Source organism: Pinus tabuliformis, chromosome 7, assembly GCF_031772625.1.
Source record: "Pinus tabuliformis cultivar Carrire ecotype Pingquan chromosome 7, CPIR1, whole genome shotgun sequence".
NCBI classification, from domain to species: Eukaryota; Viridiplantae; Streptophyta; class Pinopsida; order Pinales; family Pinaceae; genus Pinus; species Pinus tabuliformis.
Genome location: NC_142293.1, coordinates 957404706 through 957425611, shown reverse-complemented (window position 1 = coordinate 957425611; position 20906 = coordinate 957404706). Strand labels below are relative to the sequence as shown.

General features: G+C 36.6%; 2 protein-coding genes across 3 annotated transcripts in view; both read right to left on the bottom strand.

Annotated features, from left to right (window-relative positions):
- Positions 1–20906, bottom strand: part of LOC149250802 (cysteine-rich receptor-like protein kinase 1) — a 153907-nt gene that overhangs the window by 113448 nt on the left and 19553 nt on the right. The window lies entirely within an intron of this gene.
- LOC149250803 (putative E3 ubiquitin-protein ligase RHC1A) lies at positions 1539–2373 on the bottom strand. The gene has a single exon (XM_089458283.1). The coding sequence runs from the start codon at positions 2358–2360 to the stop codon at positions 1539–1541; it is 822 nt and encodes a 273-aa protein (XP_089314409.1). The 5' UTR covers positions 2361–2373.

Genomic DNA, 20906 nt, shown 5'->3' with positions numbered 1-20906 from the left:
TCTCCCTTTTTTCTTCTCAACCTTTCTCCACTCCCCTTGAGTCGGCATCGAAGATACAAGTGCAAGCGAAGTGTCAGCCACAGGTTGAGGGTTGTCCTTATCAGAATCAGAATTGTCTGATGTATGTAGTCTCTTTGAGCCACTGGTATCCATTGTATCTGGTATTTTTGCTGGTTGTGAGTCCATCGGATCTTGTGGATTTGTTACCTGTACTTCTGGGTCTTTGTCCATCTGATTGTTCTCATTGGATATGGGATGTTCCACATCAGCTTCCTCCTCCTCATCTGACAATGGTGGGGGAAATTGCCATCCCTTGAATTGCTTCCCTGTTTTTTTCTTTCTTCGAGTATCTTTTTTGGCTTCAGGGCACGTATTTTGTAGGTGTCCTGTTTGCCGGCAAATTCTGCATCTAAATGTTGTATTTTCATAATCTAGTATCTGTGTCCAACACCTCTGTTTGTGTTTCAATTGTATGCGGTCTGGTAGGCCTTTGCTGAGATCTACTTCCACACAAATTCGTGCGAAAGTGAAAATTCTTTCCTCAAGTCTTTGTGAGTCCATTTTAATGTATCTCCCAATGGTGTTGCCAATACCTGCAAGGACTTGTTGGTTCCAAAGATGTAATGGGAGATTGTGTAAATGGACCCATACAGGCATCCTGGATACAACCATAGTATTTGCTTCAAATTCTGGAAACCATGGTGTGATGAAGAGGCCTGTGGATCCCCAGAACCATGGTCCTTCCTGTAATATAATGTCTCTAGCCTCTGTTGAAGGGAAATTTACAATGAAGAAACCCTTGGAACAAAGATGAATTTCACAGTGAGTAGTCTAGTTTGTGAAAATCCATTGGAAGAGCTCGATAGGTTTTGGCCAAAAACAATTGAATCTACAGATAATAGCTTGTTTTTCAAAAATATTACAATGTTCATCTGTTTCTAGTATATCTATGTTTAATTCTGGGGTATAATTCAATTGCTCCACAATATATGGCTAGGTTCAGTTCCAGCTTGCTTTGGTGTTGCTGTAGGAGTATTTTTCCCTTGGAGGATGTTCTTGAAAGAAAGCCCTGCATTTTTGTGCTTCTGTTGTGTTTCTATATTTTTTGTTGAACTGCTCTCTACGTTGCATCCTGTTTGTTTTGTTTTATTGTAGGTTGCTGCTGCACCACCTCTCAGTCTCATATTGAGTATTATTGTAGATGTAGATATAATATTATAGTCCATGAGAGGTCTGGTGTCCTGGAGAGCTCTGCCCCCATATATCAGATGTTGAGATCCTATAGGATATCCAATATGGTGGAAAATGCGACTATTCAAACGTAAAACAGAGTCTGTTGCAAGAACCCAAACCAAGATAGATATCCCCAAAGGGATTTTAATAAAAATTTGATATCGCTAAGAGTTTACCAGGTGTTCTACTTTCGTTTGGAGGTTTCTAGGTCGTGCAATGGATGTCTCCGCAGACAGTCCATATAGCGGGACTCGTCGATGCACGTCCATGCACTTGTTCATGAATCGCTGGACTGTTGAGCAATGCTAGTAGCCGATGGTTGCAGAGGGTTCAGGGAAATAATCGTTGGATGTGCTTCCTTGGCCGCCAGATGCTGAAGGTGTAGAGGGGTATGAGGCGGCACTGTTGGGCTTGAATGAAGATCTAGCCTGTGTGCCATCAGGAACGCCACCTGACAATCCATGGCGACAGATAGAACACGTATTGTGTTGAGCCAGCCAGGGAAGTATGCAATCTGAATGGTAAATGTGCTTGCAGGGCATCTCCCTGGCTTCATCGCCAACCTTGAACCGATCCTTGCAGACAAGGCAGTGAGAATTGTTAACCAGATGCTGGGTATTGATCTTAATCGTGGGCATTGCATCCACGGCTACACTTGGGGCAGGAGGAGGGCTGCATCTATCATTCTGAGACAGTTGTTCTATGAGTTGTTCTAACCCAGAGCCCATGAAATAATCCCCAAAGTTTGTAGGCAAGGCCCTAGGTTCTTTTTCTGTATCGCCACCCAAAATTAACTCCATGTGGCCCTTAGCCCCCATCGGGCCCCGTCTGAGAATCAGAAGGGGACTATAGAACATCTGGTCATGGACGTGGTCATGGCCTTCATTGATTCCTCGGTTGTTTAGCCGGTTGAGCAAGGCGGCCATGAGGTCAGCCCCAGAAGGCCTCTCTCTGTCCTCCATTAAGAAGCCCTCAAAGGGGTTTGTTCGAGAGATCGAAACGCCATCGCTTACTTCCTCTATAAACCCTCCGCCACAGGTGGGACAAAGGGTAGGGTCTCTGGCCGATAATCTTGACATACGATTGCAAGCATGGCACCAGTAGGGAGAACTACTTCTAGAACCCATCTCGATAAACCCTGAAAATTCAGAGAGGCGACCTCGCACCTGCCTCGGCTCATTTTGTTTCTTCCATCCTGGGGGAGCTGGAAGCTCGATGGAAACAACTTCAACGGAGTCTGGTTGTGCTTCCATCTCAGGTTCCTTCTCAGAATGTTGCTGCTCCTTCTCAGCTGGGCTCGACATGTTGCGAGTTCGAATTGCAGAAGCTCCAACTTCTTTCTCTCTTGTTATGAACTATTCCATATCTATTAATAAAAGATTTCATCATTATAACAAGTTACACTGAATTATAATATATTTAATATGTTACATTGAATTGTAATATTTTTAATATGTTAGAGAGGGAAATTAGGTTTGTAACTTGAATAATGTTTCTATCAATAAATGAAATTGTGAAATTAATTAAATTTTATTTTTATAAACAAGTTAATAAACTTACACTTTTTCTTATGAATTATTTTTGGCAAATTATAATGTATAAATTTTGATTTGATTTTTTCACCTATTTTAAAGTAATTAAAATAATGAAAATTTTAAAATGTTGATAAATTATTAAAATATAATTTTATCTTACCCCAAAAACCATTAAAAATTTAAATTGATTTAATATATTATAAATAATCTAAATTATATAATATATTATAAATAATTTAAATTTAATTTTCAACATATCTATATTTGAGAAATTTGGATCATTCTCAGAGCAGTTAAACCTTGGGCTAATATAACATTCACCTATGTGATCTACGCGTGGCCATGTGAAATGACCTTTTGTTTGTACGTGGGGGTTGGCAAGTTGACCAAGAAAATAGAGATCACATGCGGTGAGATTTGGAGGCACATGGGGATATGACATGAAATTCACTTGAACAAATGGGTAACATTTAAGTCTTTTGTACTATACAAAACCCAAACCTCACAAACTTGACATTAGCTTGTCACTAATCAATATATGATGATATATAGTCATCATTACACAATAAGACTATAAAAACTACAACCAATCAAAATGGAAAAAAATAATTAAATATTTGAAAAATAAATTAAAATAGTTTATAAAGTAAAATGTTGTTAATTTTTTTCAAATTTGGATTAATTAATAATCAAACACATATCCAATGCGTTATGCCGCACGAATGATAAAAGCAACGATCATGCAAATTTGAGTTTTCAGATGATGTGTTTGTGTCTTCAAATGAATCTATGTATATGGTTACAATTTGCTGTGTCTTTTGAGTGTAGATTGGCAGCTCAACGTGGTTGTATTTTCCTATATTGGACTATTTGTAGTTTAATATGAGTGCTAGTTATGCAAATTTGAATTTTCTCGTTGTGTATTTGTGTCTTTTAAACAAATCTATGTGCACTTCTTACAATTTGCTATGTCTTCTGAGTGTAGATTGGCAACTCAGTGTGCCTGTGGCTCTATTAATAGGTCAATACACTAATGGAGATCTTTGTGCAGTCTTGATGCAACCTTGTTGCTTGTGATAGGGCTTTGGTACACTAATGCAGATCTCTATGCGGTCTTGATGCAACCTTGTTGCTCGTGATATGGCTTTGGTGTACGTGTTGATGATGCTTTTAGAAGCTGTAGAGTATGCCTCTAGAGACGACATAGTAAAAAGATGGTTCCTTGTACTCTTAAGAGTATCATGATTCTCCACAATTTTGTAATACAAGAGGATTTTGACCTGCAATCCGACTCTAGGGTTTAAAACAAGAGTTTGGGTGGAGTTAGGGTTAATAGGTATTTAAATGGTTATATAAAATAATAAAAAGAGATGTACTATATTTGCACATCACTGTGCAAAGGAACATAGATGGAGTTAAATGGAAGGGGAGGGACACCTGTTCAAGATTCTGTCAGAGACCACAAATCTTAACAATATCACAAGGATAAATCTCACAATAAAAAACATCTTCTGTGTAATTAAATTTACGAATAAATAGAAATATTATATTATAGATAAATGTTATAATAATACAAATAAAAAGTAAAATAAACAAAAACAACCAACCAAATTATAATAGAGGAAACTATGGTAAACCAAAACAGTGAAATGCTAGCCCAAATTATCAACTTGGACATAAAAACTATTGTAGCATACTAAAACAGAAATTGGCGACAAAGTAAGCCAAAGCTTTCCATATTAAGAAGAGAGCTTCCATGCAATGAAGTATACATCTAGTAGATCTTGTTGTAAGACGGATATATTCTTTTCCCAAAATATGAAGATTGTAAAGTAATGCCTTAGATTTTGTTGAGAATCTGTTCAAGGGTTCTTTCCTAAACATGACCATCATTTTTCCCTAAGTTATTATTATATATAATAGACAATCTTTTATATTTTTTCAGAGCAGATTTAATAAATTATTTTGTATTTTCTCTTTAAAACGTTTTGTTCTTTTGCAATAGTTTCCCCCCACAAAATATTATTTTAATATTATCATGGTATCAAAACAACAATTTTTACAAGTCATGGTATCAAAACAACAATTTTTACAAGTTGTGTGATGCCTTTTTCTAACGGCTCTGTTTATTTGTCTGTTTTTGGATCACTCTGGTTACAACAGCGTTTGTTGTCCCAATGGAGTCACTCCACGAACCAACCAAGTAGGAGATCTCTCCTTCCAATCAGCATAAGAAAAACAGATCCTTGGTGAATCTAGTATGATATAATTGTTTTATATTACGTTTTTTTTGTTTACTTTGTGAATTTTGTAATTTTGGAATATTCTAAAATGTTTTGGAATAACACTAACTTTTTATATATTTAAAAATACAATTTTATGAAAAATGTTTTGGAATTGTCTGAAGTGTCATTTTACATAAAATTTTGAGGTGGATTTTTGATTTGTATTATTTAAACTGGTTTTTTGATTGTATATATAAATTAGCACTTTGAAAAGCTCTAAGGCACTTTATTTGAACAAGAGTTACCCATTAAAATTGTGATTTCAATAAATTCCTACAATATTTTAAAAAAAACCCACCAAAAAAACTTCTAAAAAATCACACTAAAACAATTTCAAATACCTTCACTTTAATTTTATTAAAATTAAAACAGAGTTAGAACTTAAAACAATTAAATTATTTTAAAATTTACTTCTCTAATGTGGGGCACACATCGACTTTGCAAGGAAACCTAAACATGCATTTGCATTTGTTCCGGTCCTGTGGCCTTGGTACAAACACATGGGTGGAAATCACTGCACTGCGGGGATTATTACACTGCGCCAAAATGATAGGGTTCAAGACTTAAAAGTTTCTATTGTATGGATGAATGATCGCTCTACTTTCACGCCAGTACGCAATAAAATGCGTCGGATTAATGAAAGAAATTCGTTTTTCTCACATTTACCGGTCTCAGAATACCGTGGCAGACAACCTTTCCAAGCAGACATTCTCTCCAAGCAGGGACTTCCATGCAAAGTGGGTATGTGGATTAAAGGATTTGCAGTTTGGGTTCAAAGAAATTCGTTTTTCTCACATTTACAGGTTTCAGAATACCGTGGCAGACAATTTTTCCAAGCAGACAATTTCTCCAAGCAGGGACTTCAATGCAAAGTGGGTATCATGCATTTTAAAGTTATGGTTCTGAAGGCGGTTCACAGCTCTGGCACCTTTCCAATTTTTTTTTTTTTTTCTGATGACATGTCTAGAATAATTTTGGTTTTTTTGATTTTTCAGCAGAATTACGAGTTTTAGTCTTATTTATCAAACTCTGTGACTCTCCTACAGTGAACCTACTTCACTATAATTTCGATTCATGGTCTTTGTATTTTGAAGATGGAGATCTTCTTAGTTTCTTTTTCTCAACATATAGTACTTAATTATTTGCCTGTAGGTATTTACAGACACATGTAATCAGTTTTTCGTTTTAATAGAAATCTGGTCCTTTTTTTCATTCCCTGAATTTTTTTTTTTACTTCTCGTCCCTCCGTTCTCAGTTGAATCTTTGAACAGCTCTGCATCCCAATCGGGGCAAAGACACTGTAATTTGTTGCCTTTGGCAGTGCAGAAACTATTTAATGTGCATAATTACACGGTCTTTACCTTCGGCAGGGTTTGTTATTTATTTATCAAACTCTCGGTCGACCATATGACAAATTCTGCATCCCGAGAATTGTAGTTCGTGTGAAGATCGAGAGTAGGGTGGACCTTTTCTGTGCTTTTGATTCGACTATGCCTAGGTTTTAACTCTGACCAACTCACGGGAACTTTGTTGGGGACATAAGCTCCTGGATCTGAATTGATAGCAAACAATCGGCAATGTTCCTTTTGCTAAGGGTAGAGGTGGCAGGTCGATTCCATCCACTACTTGGTAGCTTGGTGTAGATGTTTTCAGATGAATGCACGGCATCTTCCCCGATTAGTATTTTTCAGCCATCTACCGCAATAGCCACGGAAATTTGCTACTCTTACACTAAACAATTACACGCTAACAGTCACACCTACTAACCTCCTTGAGGTGAGACACGCAACACTTCATTTCAAATATAAGTGATACTTCAGTTAGACATGTTTTGGGGGAAGGGTTTTTGTTTTTTTATTGGTATATATTACAACAATAACTAAAACAAGTCAATTGAGTATATTAATGATAACTTCTCCATTCAGATTCAAGTTTCATTGCGACATGATGTTCCATTGGGAGTCATTTTTGAACTGATTATCCTGAAAAGCCTTTGGGCCAAGTTGGCTTCCTTATTTGGCAAAGCCACTAAATTTAAACCCCTACAATCGAAAACAAAATTGTCATTACTTATACTTTACTTTGATGAACATGCATCCATTGAAGATTATCTTGTCAAATTTAGGTTAATAGTGGTTATTAGGGGTCCAAAAACCAATTAAATAAAGAGTGCATTTTCTTGATTTTATCCAGTATCAGGTATTTTTTCTACATTTTATTCTACTATGTATTCATTCGGAAACAAGTTTTAAGTAAATGGCTTATCAGGGAAAGGTCTAAGCTTATACAACTATATGCTCTTTTTGGCTCTAAAAGTCAAGCTCTTGTGGCTCAAAGGCTCAAACGTCCAAAGGTAAGCATAAAACTTAGTATAAATAGAATAGAAGTCAAGTGAAACTTGTAGTTTTGATGACATACATAGACATGTTAGATCCAAACACTAGTTGAAACTAGAAGCCTTGAATGAAACCATTCAAAAAAAATTTCAATGCCCAAATCTTCTTCATTTGGTAAGGACATGCTTTATCTACTCAAGCCTTTTCATGCATCTTTGGATGGTTGGATTTTTTTTACTGTAGTACATAACAACAAATGATTCATTCTCACAAATTGTTTCCTTCCACATCTATTTGTAGCATTTTGCAAGTTACAATTGGAGACTCTACATAGTATGATGTTCTAAGATCAGGGACCATGTAGTTAGACAATGGGGGCACCAATAATGTTCTCCTTGTTACTAACATTTTTGCCAATCTACTCTCTATAAATCAAATTTGTCGTTCTAGTGATGGGAAAATAGTAGAGTTTTTCCCAAGGATGTAGTCATTTAAGAACTACAAACTCTAAACATTATTGTAATTTCTAGAAGAGTTGATCATAGTTTTGATTGTATAGTTATGATCGTTTGGAGCCTTCTTCCAATTCCTCTTTCATTGCACATTCTAATTCTTTGAGTCATCTTTGGCACGAAAGATTTGACCATCTAAATTACAAGTATTTGTAGTAGTTCCACACAAAAAATTTGGTATGTGGCCTTCTCAAAGTTTCTTGCCCTAATGGAGTTTGTGTATGTTGTGTTCTTGGAAAACAACATCAAGATTCTTTTCCTAAAGGCAAATCCTTGCATGCAATTACACCTCTTGAGTTGGTACATGGTGATCTCATGTCGTTTCTGACTCCTTCATTTCCAAGGGCTAAGTATGCACCCACACTTATTAAGGAATTCTTACGAATTCTCACGTCCCTCTTAAGACCTTCAAGGATATTGTTGAGAAGCAAGCCCCTTTTTCTATCAAAAAACTATGAATCGACAATGGGGGGATATGCCAATCAAACATTCAAGGATTTTTGCAAAGAACGTGCCATTCTATACCTTCAAGGCTTTTACTTTTACAAAAAGAGTGGAGAACATTTAATTTAGATCTTCAAGGGTTTTGTTGAGAAGCAGTTCTCTCTTTCTCCCAAAATACTATGTGTAGATAACGTGGGTATTTTTGCAAAGAACATGTAATTCAAGACCTTCAAGTCGTTTTACTGTAACATTTACTTTTAAGACCTTCAAGGCTTTTGTTGAGCAGCAATCCTCTCTTTATATCCAAAAGCTATGCAAAAATAAGGGGGGGATATGTCAATTAAGCATTTAAGGATTTTTGCAAAAGAACATGTCATTCAACATCAACATTCTATTCCCTACACCCCTTACCAAAATGGCACTGCTAAAATAAACAACGAGACATTAAAAGAGATGGAAAACTACATGGTGTAGTCCAAGAACATGGCATTTTCTTTATGGGATGAAATAATGAATTGTGCCAATTACATTCAGAAATCAAATGCCTCATAGGGCAATGTTGCATATGACTCTAGAGGAAGCTTGGAGCCATGTAAAGCTCGATTTCTCTACTTTTAGAGTATTTGGTAGTCCATCGTGGGCCTTAATTCCAAATGGAAAGCGTAAAGCTAAGGAGATGCAGGACCAACCATTCATATTTGCTAGTTACTGTGAGGATATTAAGGCATATGGGTTATTTGATCCCATTTCAAAAGATGTTTTGTTTCAAATGGATGTCTATTTTGACAAGTGCTCTGTGATATTTTCAACTATTGCAGCAACTAGAAATTATTCTCCTAACTGAATATTATTATGTGCAGTTTATTTGCTATTATGGCAAACAACGAATAAAATAACTGCTGCAATTTTCACCAAAAATAAAATGCATTTCGGAAGGAAAACTGGAACTGAGAAAATAGAGCACACACAATAAAAACGACCATTATTTTTGGACAAAAGTCCTTTGAAAAATCGGTGCAACAGATGAGGGTTTTATTATTACTATTCAGTAGAAAAGTTTGAGTGCAAAATCTGGATGCCAAACTGGCAATTTTCTCTTGATAAATCACTGGCAAAATTTGTAAGAGATTTCTCTCTCTCTCTCTCTCCACAAGCAATCTTGGCCTGATCTGGCCTCACAATCAACTCCCAATATGCCTCTGCGCCAACCACTATGCGGGCTAAAACTCACATTGCTTGGAATAATTGTTATCTACCTTTGTTGACTGTCTCTGCCATTGAGAAGGATTCACTAGCCCTCTGGAAGAATTTTCCCAGCAATTTGCTATTGAATTGATCTCTCCTTTGGCTAAATTGAAATGCCTCCTTGTTAAATTTAGGTATGTTCTATGCTTAGAGCATTTTACTTCAATTTTTCATATTAGCCCAATGACAATATTCAGATTAGCAATCACATCAACATGATAGTTAAGTGTAGATAGAACATAAACATAAACAACAGAAGATAAGCCAAGACAAAAGGACACAAGATGTGGCACCAGCCAGGGACAAACCCCAATGTGGGGAAACCCTTGATCAATTCTTCTTATATTCTTCAATAGTTCAGCAGAGAGAAAGAGATAGAGTACAATGATTTGAAGTCAATACTTGACTTGCCAAATAGGAGATCAAAGATCTTCTTCGTAATGATGACACAATGAGGTTGCAGATCTGATACCAAGGACTGAAGATATGCAGCAGATGATAGGCCTAGAACAGCTCAACCAATTACCCAAAATACTGAAGCTTTCCTTCCATAAAACTCTCCTTCCTTTGCTGCTTCACTGATCATGTCAAGGTTGCCCATCTGGCATCTTATATATGTTGTAAGGACTGAAGCATATCTTGGCAAACCTGATCACTGGTTAGGGCACAAGCTCTGAGTGCCACAACACCCTAAACATATCCAACAGTCCACCTATTGACTGCGGTTAGCCTTCATACAGTTCCTCCTTCTGTATGCTGCCTTGAGGGGTTGTTATCCTTCTGAACGCAACACTTAAATGCCTCCAACTGTTGGCTATGGCCTGCGGCCTAGCCCAGCAGTGGACTGAGACTTAGGTCTCCTCGATTAGTGCCTCAATCAACCCTTAAGCAACCAGACTTAGGCTCCTCTTTACAGCGGATTCTTCTGTCCAACAAACTGAGTTCAAGTACAGCTTGATCATGCTCAAACAACCCTGAAATGGGCCACGCTGTCACCTACATCAATGAGGTTTTATTCATTATGATAGTGGCTAGGTGACTGCAGTTAGGTTGCGTATTAGGCCTCCTTCTGGACTGCAACTAAGCCTTCTTATGACTGCTGTTAGGACTGCCTTTGACCAACGGATTATGTCTCCTCCTGTAGCTGCGTATTAGGGTCTAGTTGCTGCGGAATAGGATCACTCTCTAGCTGTGAATTAGGGCTCAATAGACTGCGGATTTAGGGCACCTTAGGACAACGTATAAGGGCCTCTTTGAACAGCGAATAAGGGTCACCCTTAACTGCGGATTTAGGGCACCTCTTGACCTGCGGTTAGGGCACTTTGGAATAGCGGATAGGGCTCTTTAGAACTGTGGATAGGAGCCTCTTTAGGACAGTAGCTAGCTCCCTCCTTGACTGCGTATGGGAGCCTTCTCTTGACTGCGTCTAGGGCTAGGGTTAGATCTCCTTTAGGGCAGCGTATAGGTCTCTCCTTGGGTCTGCAATTAGGGCTCCTTCCTTCACTGCGTCTAGGGCTTCTACCTCTTGATCTCTTTAGCCACCAAAACCCAAACGAGTGGAGAGTGGTCTTAGGAGAAGTGTGTGTGTACAAAATGACTTGAAGACCTCTTCTGTTAGGTCCCTATACTACTAGTGTAACCCCTTATTGTTATTAGTGCAACCCCCTTATTGTATTATTGTGCCTATATAGTCCCCATGTTGTTATTATTATGCCCCATAGAAGTCCACTACTGTTATTGTTGTGCCCCTACAATATTATTGTTATATAGGCTCTGATCATATTGGGACCCCTTAGACTCCTATATATAGAAATGAGGTCTTGTCATTTGTATCATCCAAGAATTGTTCATTTGTGTAATGTAAAGGAGGTTGCCCCCTTGAAGAGGCTGATTTTGAAGTCGTTGATCTATCTTTTCTATCTTTTTGTGAGCTGGTTTCATAACATTTGGTATCAGAGCTTTGGATTCTAGGGTTTCATTGCTCCAAATAGGTCATCGTGGCATTTTCGCTATAACGTTTTCTCTACGAAGTTTTAGAAGCTAAAAACAAAACCCGTTTGAATCGAAATAGTTCTGAACCTCGAATCTGAATTTAAGATCTTGTCTCGCTATATTTACAGAGATATGATCTGAGGAAGTTAGGGTTTTTGCAAGCTCTAGAATTCCATCTCAAACAGGGCATCGTGGAATTTTCGCTATAATTTTTTTTTCTACGAAGGTTCTAGCTCTGAAATTAAAACCCATTTGAATCGAAATCTTGGTGAAGCTCGGGCCCGGATTTTAGATCTTGTTTCGCTATATTTTCGGAGATACGATCCCAGACATTTAGGGTTTTTGCAGTCTCCCAAATTACATCCCAAACATGTGACCTTGGGAAAATCATCATAACTTTCTCTCTAAGCATCAAATTGAAATTTCATAAGAAGTTACAGAAAGATGACAGACTGTACTTTTATGTGCATTGTTTTCAAGTCCGAAGGTCAAAACAGTGACACGTGACAGGTCGTACAAGTTTGCTCTACTGAACCAATCTATAATCAGGTCATCGTAGGAGATTTGGCATAACTCTTTATTGAAGAATCCAATATTGATCAGACTAGTGGGGTTAGAAAGAGGACTCAGAGGGCTACCACAGGGCAAAATTTCAGAACTTGAAGATCTGAAATTATAAAGTTACAGCTATTTAAATATCAAGCTCCTAAAAGCAAGAAAAATAATGACTCGAATAAAAAAAGTAGAAACACCTACTAAGGAAAATTGGATGGATGATTTGAAGAATGCAATCAAAGCTAAGATAAATAGTTTTAGATGTGCCATGGAAACTAATATTGATGGTATGGAAGCAAATTTGAAGAAACGCATGGAAGATTTGAAAAAAGACATGGAAGGTTTGAAGGAATGTGGGACAAAGCTGCTACAAGAAAGGCCTCCTAATGATGAAAAGGTAGTAGAAGAAACTCATGATGAGAAAAAAATAATTGTTAATGATGATTTCGTAGAATCTAACATTGGATTGAAGACCCACCATATTCAAAATATTGATATGAGGAAGTTTGATGGTAAGGATCCCATAACATGGATACTAAAGATGGAGAAATATTTTCATCTACATGATGTGCAACTATTACAAAAGGTACATATTGCATCTTTATATTTAGAACTGAATCAATTTTTATGGTATAAAGGGCTTTGTTCTCATAAACCACTTATCACCTAGTCAATTTTCACGGAGGAAATGATAGCACATTATGAGGATACAAAGAGCAACACTTTCTTTAGCCAATTGATAAATCTCAAACAAAAGGGTTCAATGGCAGAGCACATTGAGGACTTAAAAAAATTGAATATAAGGGTAAATGATATTCCAGAGAAGCAGATGATGGATGTCTTCATAGGGACTTTAAAGGATAACATTCAACATGAGGTTCGTCTTTGGGAACCTGATTCATTGGAGAAGGCATTCAGGCTGGAAATAAAAATTGAAAGAAAAATTATGGCAACAAGAAATCCTACCACTCACAATTATAAAGATGGAAGTGTTATTGCTCCTAGCCTTCCACAATCTACAAAGCTGACACCACAACAATTGGAAGAAAAAGGAGAAAATTTGTTACAGTTGTGATAGCAAATACACTAAAGGTCATAAGTGTGCTGAGAATAAATTATTTTACATTGATTGTGAAGAGGAGGAAGAAAATAATCAAGAAACGTCAAAAGAAGAGGATATACACCAAGAACCAACCCTAGAGAAAAAAGATATGAATCCGACCATATCTTGTAATGCACTGGCAGGAATTACCACTCTTCAAACTCTTATGATAGAAGGACATATCAAGAAGAAAAAGGATAACCTCACTTTCACGCAGAATTGAATGAAACAACAGGCAGATCAACATCGCAGCGTAAGAAGTTTTGATATAGGCGACTCAGTATTTTTACGAATACAACCATACAAAAAAATGTCTCTCAAGCAAGCTAAGAAGGATAATAAATTATCACCAAAGTACTATGGTCCTTACAAGGTGCTGTAAAAGATTGGTACTATGGCATACAAATTGGGGATTCCTGTATCTTCCCGAATGCCCCCAGTTTTCCATGTTTCATGCTTAAAGAAGGTCATAGGTGACAAGCTCCCAGTTCAAACAATATTGTCAAAACTTGACGAGGAAGGAAAAATCATATTGGAACTTGAAGAGTATCTCATCAAGTGGAAGAACTTACCCGTTGAAGATTCCACATGGGAGGACGAGAATTTTATACAGAAGCATCCAGAACTACTCAAGCGTTGAGGACAACACTTTTTGAAGGAGAGGGGCATGTTAGGTCCCTATACTACTAGTGTAACCCCTTATTGTTATTAGTGTAATCCCCTTATTGTATTATTGTGCCCATATAGTCCCCATGTTGTTATTATTATGCCCCATAGCTACTGTTATTGTTGTGCCCCTACAATAGTATTGTTATATAGCCTCTGATTGTATTGGGACCCCTTAGACTCCTATATATAGAAAGGAAGTCTTGTCATTTGTATCATCCAAGAATTGTTCATTGGTGTAATGTAAAGGAGGTTTCCCCCTCAAAGAGACTGGTTTTGAAGTCGTTGATTTATCTTTTCTATCTTTTTGTGAGCTGGTTTCATAACATCTTCTATTTATAATAAAACGTTGAGGATAAGTTGGGGTAATTTGGTTGCTGGCGACCTTGACAAATTGTCAAATAGCATAAATAAATTCATATCTCCATGAATACATGTCGGAATTGGATGATCTTTAGATCAATCCTACACCTCTCGACGAGAGGAATCCAAGAAAAATATCAGCTGCCATAAATATGAAGCCCACATGGAGTTTGGCCCTAGTTGCCAATTTTAACACTCCTTGAGGCTTTGCATAGCCCCTACGCAACCTCTCAGTGGAATAATTTAGCCTCTCTTTGTTGACTCTTTCGGAACTGGAAAATCCTTCGGAATCACTCTGTTGCTACTCAATCTCTGTTGCTCGATCACTAGCTCGAATTCTTCCCTAGATAGATCTTTGCTCTCTGGGAAATTTGATTTGCCTTGATCTTCTTCTCACTTGATGTGTCTCTGGTGTGTTTATCTCCAACCCCATCGACCTGCTCTTATAATTTCTCATTGGTGAACCAATGACCATGATTAGATTTCTATCGACGGTTAAGATCATCTCAAACTCAATTCGTGTGAGTTTCTAGAGCATTTTCACCATTCTTTAATTAATTGCTATCAATTAACCAGTTTTCCTAAGTTAGACTTAGGAAAAATTTAAATGATGGCTAATTAATTTAATTAAGGTGTTTCGCAAGTTTCTCTTGTGAAACATTTTCTAGGTTTTGAAGATCTCGTGTTCTTAGCCTCTTTGACACAAATCGAGACTAGAACACCTGTCCAATGCTACAAAAAACTAACATGCTCCAACCCCACATTGTCTTCTTCTCCTCTAATATATTTTCATGATAATGATGGTACCGATCATGCTAATTTAGATTTTCTTTTGTAGAACAAGAAAATGCTGAAAATTTTGAAGATGAAAATCAACCAAAAGAAATTTGTCATCAACACCAACAAAACATGAGTAGCCTAAACAAGAACAACACGATTAAGAACAACATTTGAGAAGGGGATTTCATAATTGAAAGAGGCCTAACAAGTATGGCTATGAGACAATTGCTTTCAACTATTCTACATCTAACGCTCACCATACTTGGTCACAAAAACGCTTGTGTCTCCCTTTGGAATCATTCCATTTCAGATAATTCACAGTAGCTTTTTAATGCTACTGGGATACCTATATGGGATGTTTCCATGAAAGAGGAGTGTTTTTCCTTGATGAATAATCACACATGTGATCTCGTTCCTCTTCATGAGGGACAAAAGTTGGTTCATTGTAAAGGGGTCTAGAAAACGAAATATGAAATAGATGGATTTGTTGACAAGTATCAGGGACGTCTTATAGCAAAGGGATTTTCATAGGTTGAAGGGATTGACTATTCTAAGACCTTTGCCCCCTTTGTTGAGATGCATTCTATATGCCTTATGCTTTCTTTTGCTACCCCCCAAGGTTGTCAATCCACTAGATGGATGCGAAAAACACATTTTTGTATGGTGATTTATATGAGAAAATCCATATGGAGCAACCTTGTGGTTTTGTGCAAGATTCTTCTCTTATTTGTAGACTTCGACATTTATTGTATGGTCTTAACAAAGCTCCTTGAGCTTGGTATGCACAGATGGATAATCTTTTGCTTACTCCATGGTTCAATCATTGTCATTCTAATCCTATTGTTTACATTTAGAGGCAAGCACTAATATCCTTATTCTAGCACTATATGTCGATGATTTAATTCTCACAAGGAATTCTTCATCTATGATTTATAGTGTTTATAAAGCATTGATGGGACAATTTGATATGATAGATCTCAAACTTCTCAATTATTTTCTCAGTTTGTAGTTTCTTCACTCTTCAAAAGGGATCTCCATTTTCCAATAGAATTATACACTTTATTGACTTCAATGTTTTGGCGTGGCTAATTGTAATCTTGTACCTACTCCATTTCAATCAAGTGTTACCCTTTATGCCAGTTGCTTTTTGCAACCCATTAATCCTTTGTTGTATTGATAACTGGTTGCGAGTCTACCATATTAGACTCATATATTGTTAAAATTTGACAGCTCAGGGATGAATTTCACTTAGAAGAAATCATATCTTTCACTTTTGTTTGAACCACCTATAATAAAGTTTCATTTCTAACAATTATAATATGACTTTCCAAAAATAGTAAGTCACATCTTAATTTGGAAGTGACTTTCCAAAAATAGAAAGTCATGTCTAAATGATCAAGAATGATCTTGACATATGGAATCCACTTTAAAATCAAATCAATCATGATTATACAAGTCAAGAATTAATGTATTTATCCTTATTAGTATTATTATATTATTATTCGAATTGTAACTCTTCAAGACAAGTGTACCTCTCTCTCTATTCTTGGGATGAATTACACTTCTCCTCAAGTAACTCCTCCCTCATGGAATTCGATTCTCCTATTATTGGTTCAAGACATGAATTCATTTTGTAACTCCTCTCCTTTCTCATCTATTTAAGCAAAAGCAAGTGAGAGTTGAGAGTAGCATGTTCATTGTGAAAAAAGAGAGCTAGTGTTGAGTGTGTGCAAAAGAAACGTGAGAGCAAGTGAAGAGTAAGAGCAAGGGAAGAGCTAGATCAAGTGTAAAGGACAAGATCTGATCAAGAGAAGGAGATCTTCAAGCAAATAGCAAGAGCACTTCAGCTACAAGTTGATTAGGCATTGATGACTTTATTCATTTTCATTCTCTCTTTCTCTGTACTCTGCGGAACAATTGAAGAAATCTAATAGAAGAATAATCATTTGGGTTTTCCCTTGGTCATTGGACCTAACTCTCTGTCTTATATTTGTGCTTTAGCTATCTTTAGACAATGCTTAAGTTTATGTTCTATTTACAATTGTTGATTTGAAAAGTTTTAAACAAGAAATATGCATTCTAAGTAATTGCAACAACATAGAAAATTCAGTTTTATGAAAAGTAAATTCAGTTTTCTACAAAGTACATTCAACTTTCTGCAAAGTACATTAGTTCCATTCAAATTTTTGCAAAGTACATTCTTCAAGTTTTTGCAAAGAATTTTTAAATTTCTGCATAGAATTTTCAGATTTTAACATGGTATCAAACCCTTGGTGAAGACACGTCCAAGGAGACCAGAGATCACCTGAAGAGACCCTACTTGTTGCCAAAGTTTTTTGATCAAGTTGACTTCATCCTACTTCAAGGTAGAAGAGAAACTAAATGATGCTTCAAACTTTGGTCCATGGAAAGCAAGGTTAGATATCACTCTTGAAGAAAACGAAGTTTTGGAGTATGTTGAGGGCTCAGTCGCTGATCCACCAAAGAATTCAAGTGTTGCTGTCAAATCCAAACATAAAAAGGGTGAAATCAAAGCTAGGAAAATTATCCTTGATTCTCTTAGTGATCATCTCATTACTTATGTTTCTGGTTTGAAAAAAGCTAAAGAAATGTATGACAAACTAATTGACATGTTTGCAATTAGTAACTTGAACCAGATTATTGCCTTGAAGAATCAACTGAAGGACATCAAGATGAATAGAGGAGAGACGGTTCAAGCATACTTCCTAAGAATGACTAAAATCATGAATCAACTATCAACAATTGGTGAAGTTGTACCCAACAAAGAAATGGTGTTGATTGCACTTGGAGGCCTTTCTCATGTTTGGGAGACTTTTATCACCACCATCAGCAACATCAACACTATTCTCACATTTGATGAGCTCCTGGAAAAGTGTATCCAAGAGGAGGCCAAAATGATCTCCAGAGGGAGAATTTCACATCATGCAGGACAACCTACTGCTTTTACAACCTATGACAAGAGAAATAAAGTTAATAAAAATAAATTTGTTTTCAAATCAAATAAAGAGAATCTAGACATGGCAAAAGTTAGATGCTTTAACTGTCAAAGCATGGTCACTTTGTTCGTGACTGTAAAGAAAGAAGAACACCTAGATTCAGTTTTTTTTATAGAAAAGACTCTTCTAAAAATCAAAGAAAAAGGTATCCTAAGAAAACAAGAAATCCAAGATATTGAAATAATATAATAGAAACTCAATTGTAATATTTTCTTGTTTTTGCGCTTTTCAGTGCTTTTTATATAGATTCATTTGATAATTGATGAGTTGATAGTGGTGCTTCCAAACATTTTACTGGTTACAAAGAAACACTCTCTAATCTAGTTGAAAGGGAGACTAATTGAAATGTTATCCTTGGAGATAATTCTACACACCAAGTTAAAGGTTATGGTTAAGTTTCATTTCAGTTAGATGATGGCAAATCTATTTTTCTACAAGAAGTTTTGTATGTACCTGGTTTGAAAAAGAATCTTCTATACATATCTGCTCTAGAAGACAAAGGAATGAAAGTTGTTTTTATTAATGGAAACCTGACATTTGAACTCAAGTATGAGAGAAACCTTCACTCTTGGATCAAGATGTGAAGGGATTTACAATGTCAATGGTAAACCCATTCATGCATTGGTCCATGATACTGATCTTCAGTGTCAGCTATGGCACAAAAGATTCTCTCACCTACACTACAAAGCCTTACCTCATGTAAGGAAGATGGTCTTTGTAATCCCTAAGATCAATATGGATCATGAAGGAGTTTGCCTATGATTTGCGAGTGGAAAGCATATAAAGGGACCATTCCCTTCAAGTAGAACAAAATCTAGTGTGGTACTTCAGCTCATACATTCTAATTTATGTGGACCTATGCCTATTTCTTCTCTTGGTGGCTACTTGTATTTCATGATTTTTGTTGATAATTTTTCTCGCAAGACATGGATATTTTTTTGAAAAAGAAAGGGGAAGCATTTGAAAGAGATTTCAAGGCTCTAATTGAAAATCAAACTAGAAAGTTGATCATAACTTTCAGATCTGATAATGGGGGAGAGTTCACCTCCAATGATTTTAATGATCTTTGCAAAGATGTCGTAATCAAGAAAGAAAGCATTGTGTCATACAATCCACAACAAAATGGTGTGGCTGAGAGGAAAAATAGAACCATTATGGAAGCATTTAAAGCCATGCTGCATGTTCAAAAACTACCAAAGTTTCTGTGGGGAGAAGCTGCGAATTTCGTTGTTTATGTGCAAAACGAAACTCCTGATTGGACCTTAAACAATAAGACTCCTCAAGAAGTCTTCACTGGTAAAAGGTTTGAGGTGAGTCATTTGAGAATCTTTGGTTGTCCTGTATGTTGAGAAATTTAGGGCATCAAGGTTAAGTGATTTTTCTTTTTTTTAGATAGCTGCTTGTGAATGCATTTTACTTCTTAGATTAGGATCTTCTTTTACTTATGTTAGTATAGTGTTATTTTTCATCAAACAACTACCAATCCATAAACCATAAAGAGACGAGAGACACAGAATGCATAAACCATAAAGAGGCAAGAGACAGAAAATATAGGCTATTAGCCAGCGCCAAAGTCTCTCCCACTTGAGAGGAAAACCCTAACAATTTCTTCTTCTTATAGAGACTTCAACTGATGAATACCAAGACCAAGACCCTTGACCTATTTGCCACTCTAAGACCAAGACACAAAATTTTCTTGATGAAATCCTTATTCAACGATAGTCAACCTTTTGCTCCTTCCTCCTTCTCAGCTTCTCTTCAACTTCGGCTTCTTTCTGCTTCAGACCTTCACTTATTTCGGCCTCCTTGAATTAGGCCTGCAATCTTTGACCCTAACTTAGAAACCCTAGTTTCTTCTTCTAGAAAAATATTCTTGATACCTTCGCTTGGTATAGGATCTCCTTCTAGCTTGTCTCGGCTTCCTCTTTGACTTTCCCTGCTTCCAATTCGACTACCTAGGATGACTACAATTCCTGTCAGCTTCTTCTATAGCAACTGAACTCTTTCTTCTTCGCACATGTGGAGAAGATCAACCCAAAATAGATCAGAAAAGACCTTGGCTTGTGTTCTCCCTTCCTTCGCTTGGTTATAGGCCTTCTTGATGAACTTAGCACCTCTTATTGCAGAGTTGATGATGATCGAAATTCTTGCCCTGAATGAGGTCACGCTGCCATATTTATAGTTGTTGGAGCCTCCATAATAAGCTGACTTGAGAGAGGGTGAGTCGACATGTCCTTTTGAAAAGATTAGTTATTCCATCTTGTAGCCGACTTGTAGGAGGAGCTTTTGCTTGGTCTTGGAGGGCCTTCTTATACATTTAATGACTCATACAAATATGTAACATGCCCAAGAAGGGTCCTTCATATATGACATTGACTCAATTTGACTTTTATGACTAGATGACAAAAACCTAAAGGTTCACAATGGGGACCTTAACTAAAATAAAATTTCTTGATCATGAAACCCATGATTCAAGTACTACAAGAATAATTTTATTTTCTTATTTTCATCAATTACATAAAACCACAATTACACATTTCATTACGAAGACCGAACCTAGTTACACTTTTCAACATTGTATACTTCCATGGGCGAAAAGAGAAAATGAACAAGTTGGAAGTTTCAGGTAAGAAAGATAAGTTTGTTGGTTATTGTGATAATTCAAAAGCTTATAGAATTTATGTACCTAGTAAAAAAACTATAGAGTTTAGCAGAGATGTAACATTTGACGAAGATGTAGCTCTTAGAAAAGCAAGAGACTCTCCTCTTCCTACCATTGTTGAAAGACAAGTTGTTAATGAAAAAGAGGTTGCATATGAGTTTGAATCGGAACCTGAGAAT

What these genes read in the sequence shown, in the direction of transcription:
- LOC149250803 (XM_089458283.1), bottom strand. Translation starts at nt 2,360, where the DNA reads ATGGGTTCTAGAAGTAGTTCTCCCTACTGGTGCCATGCTTGCAATCGT.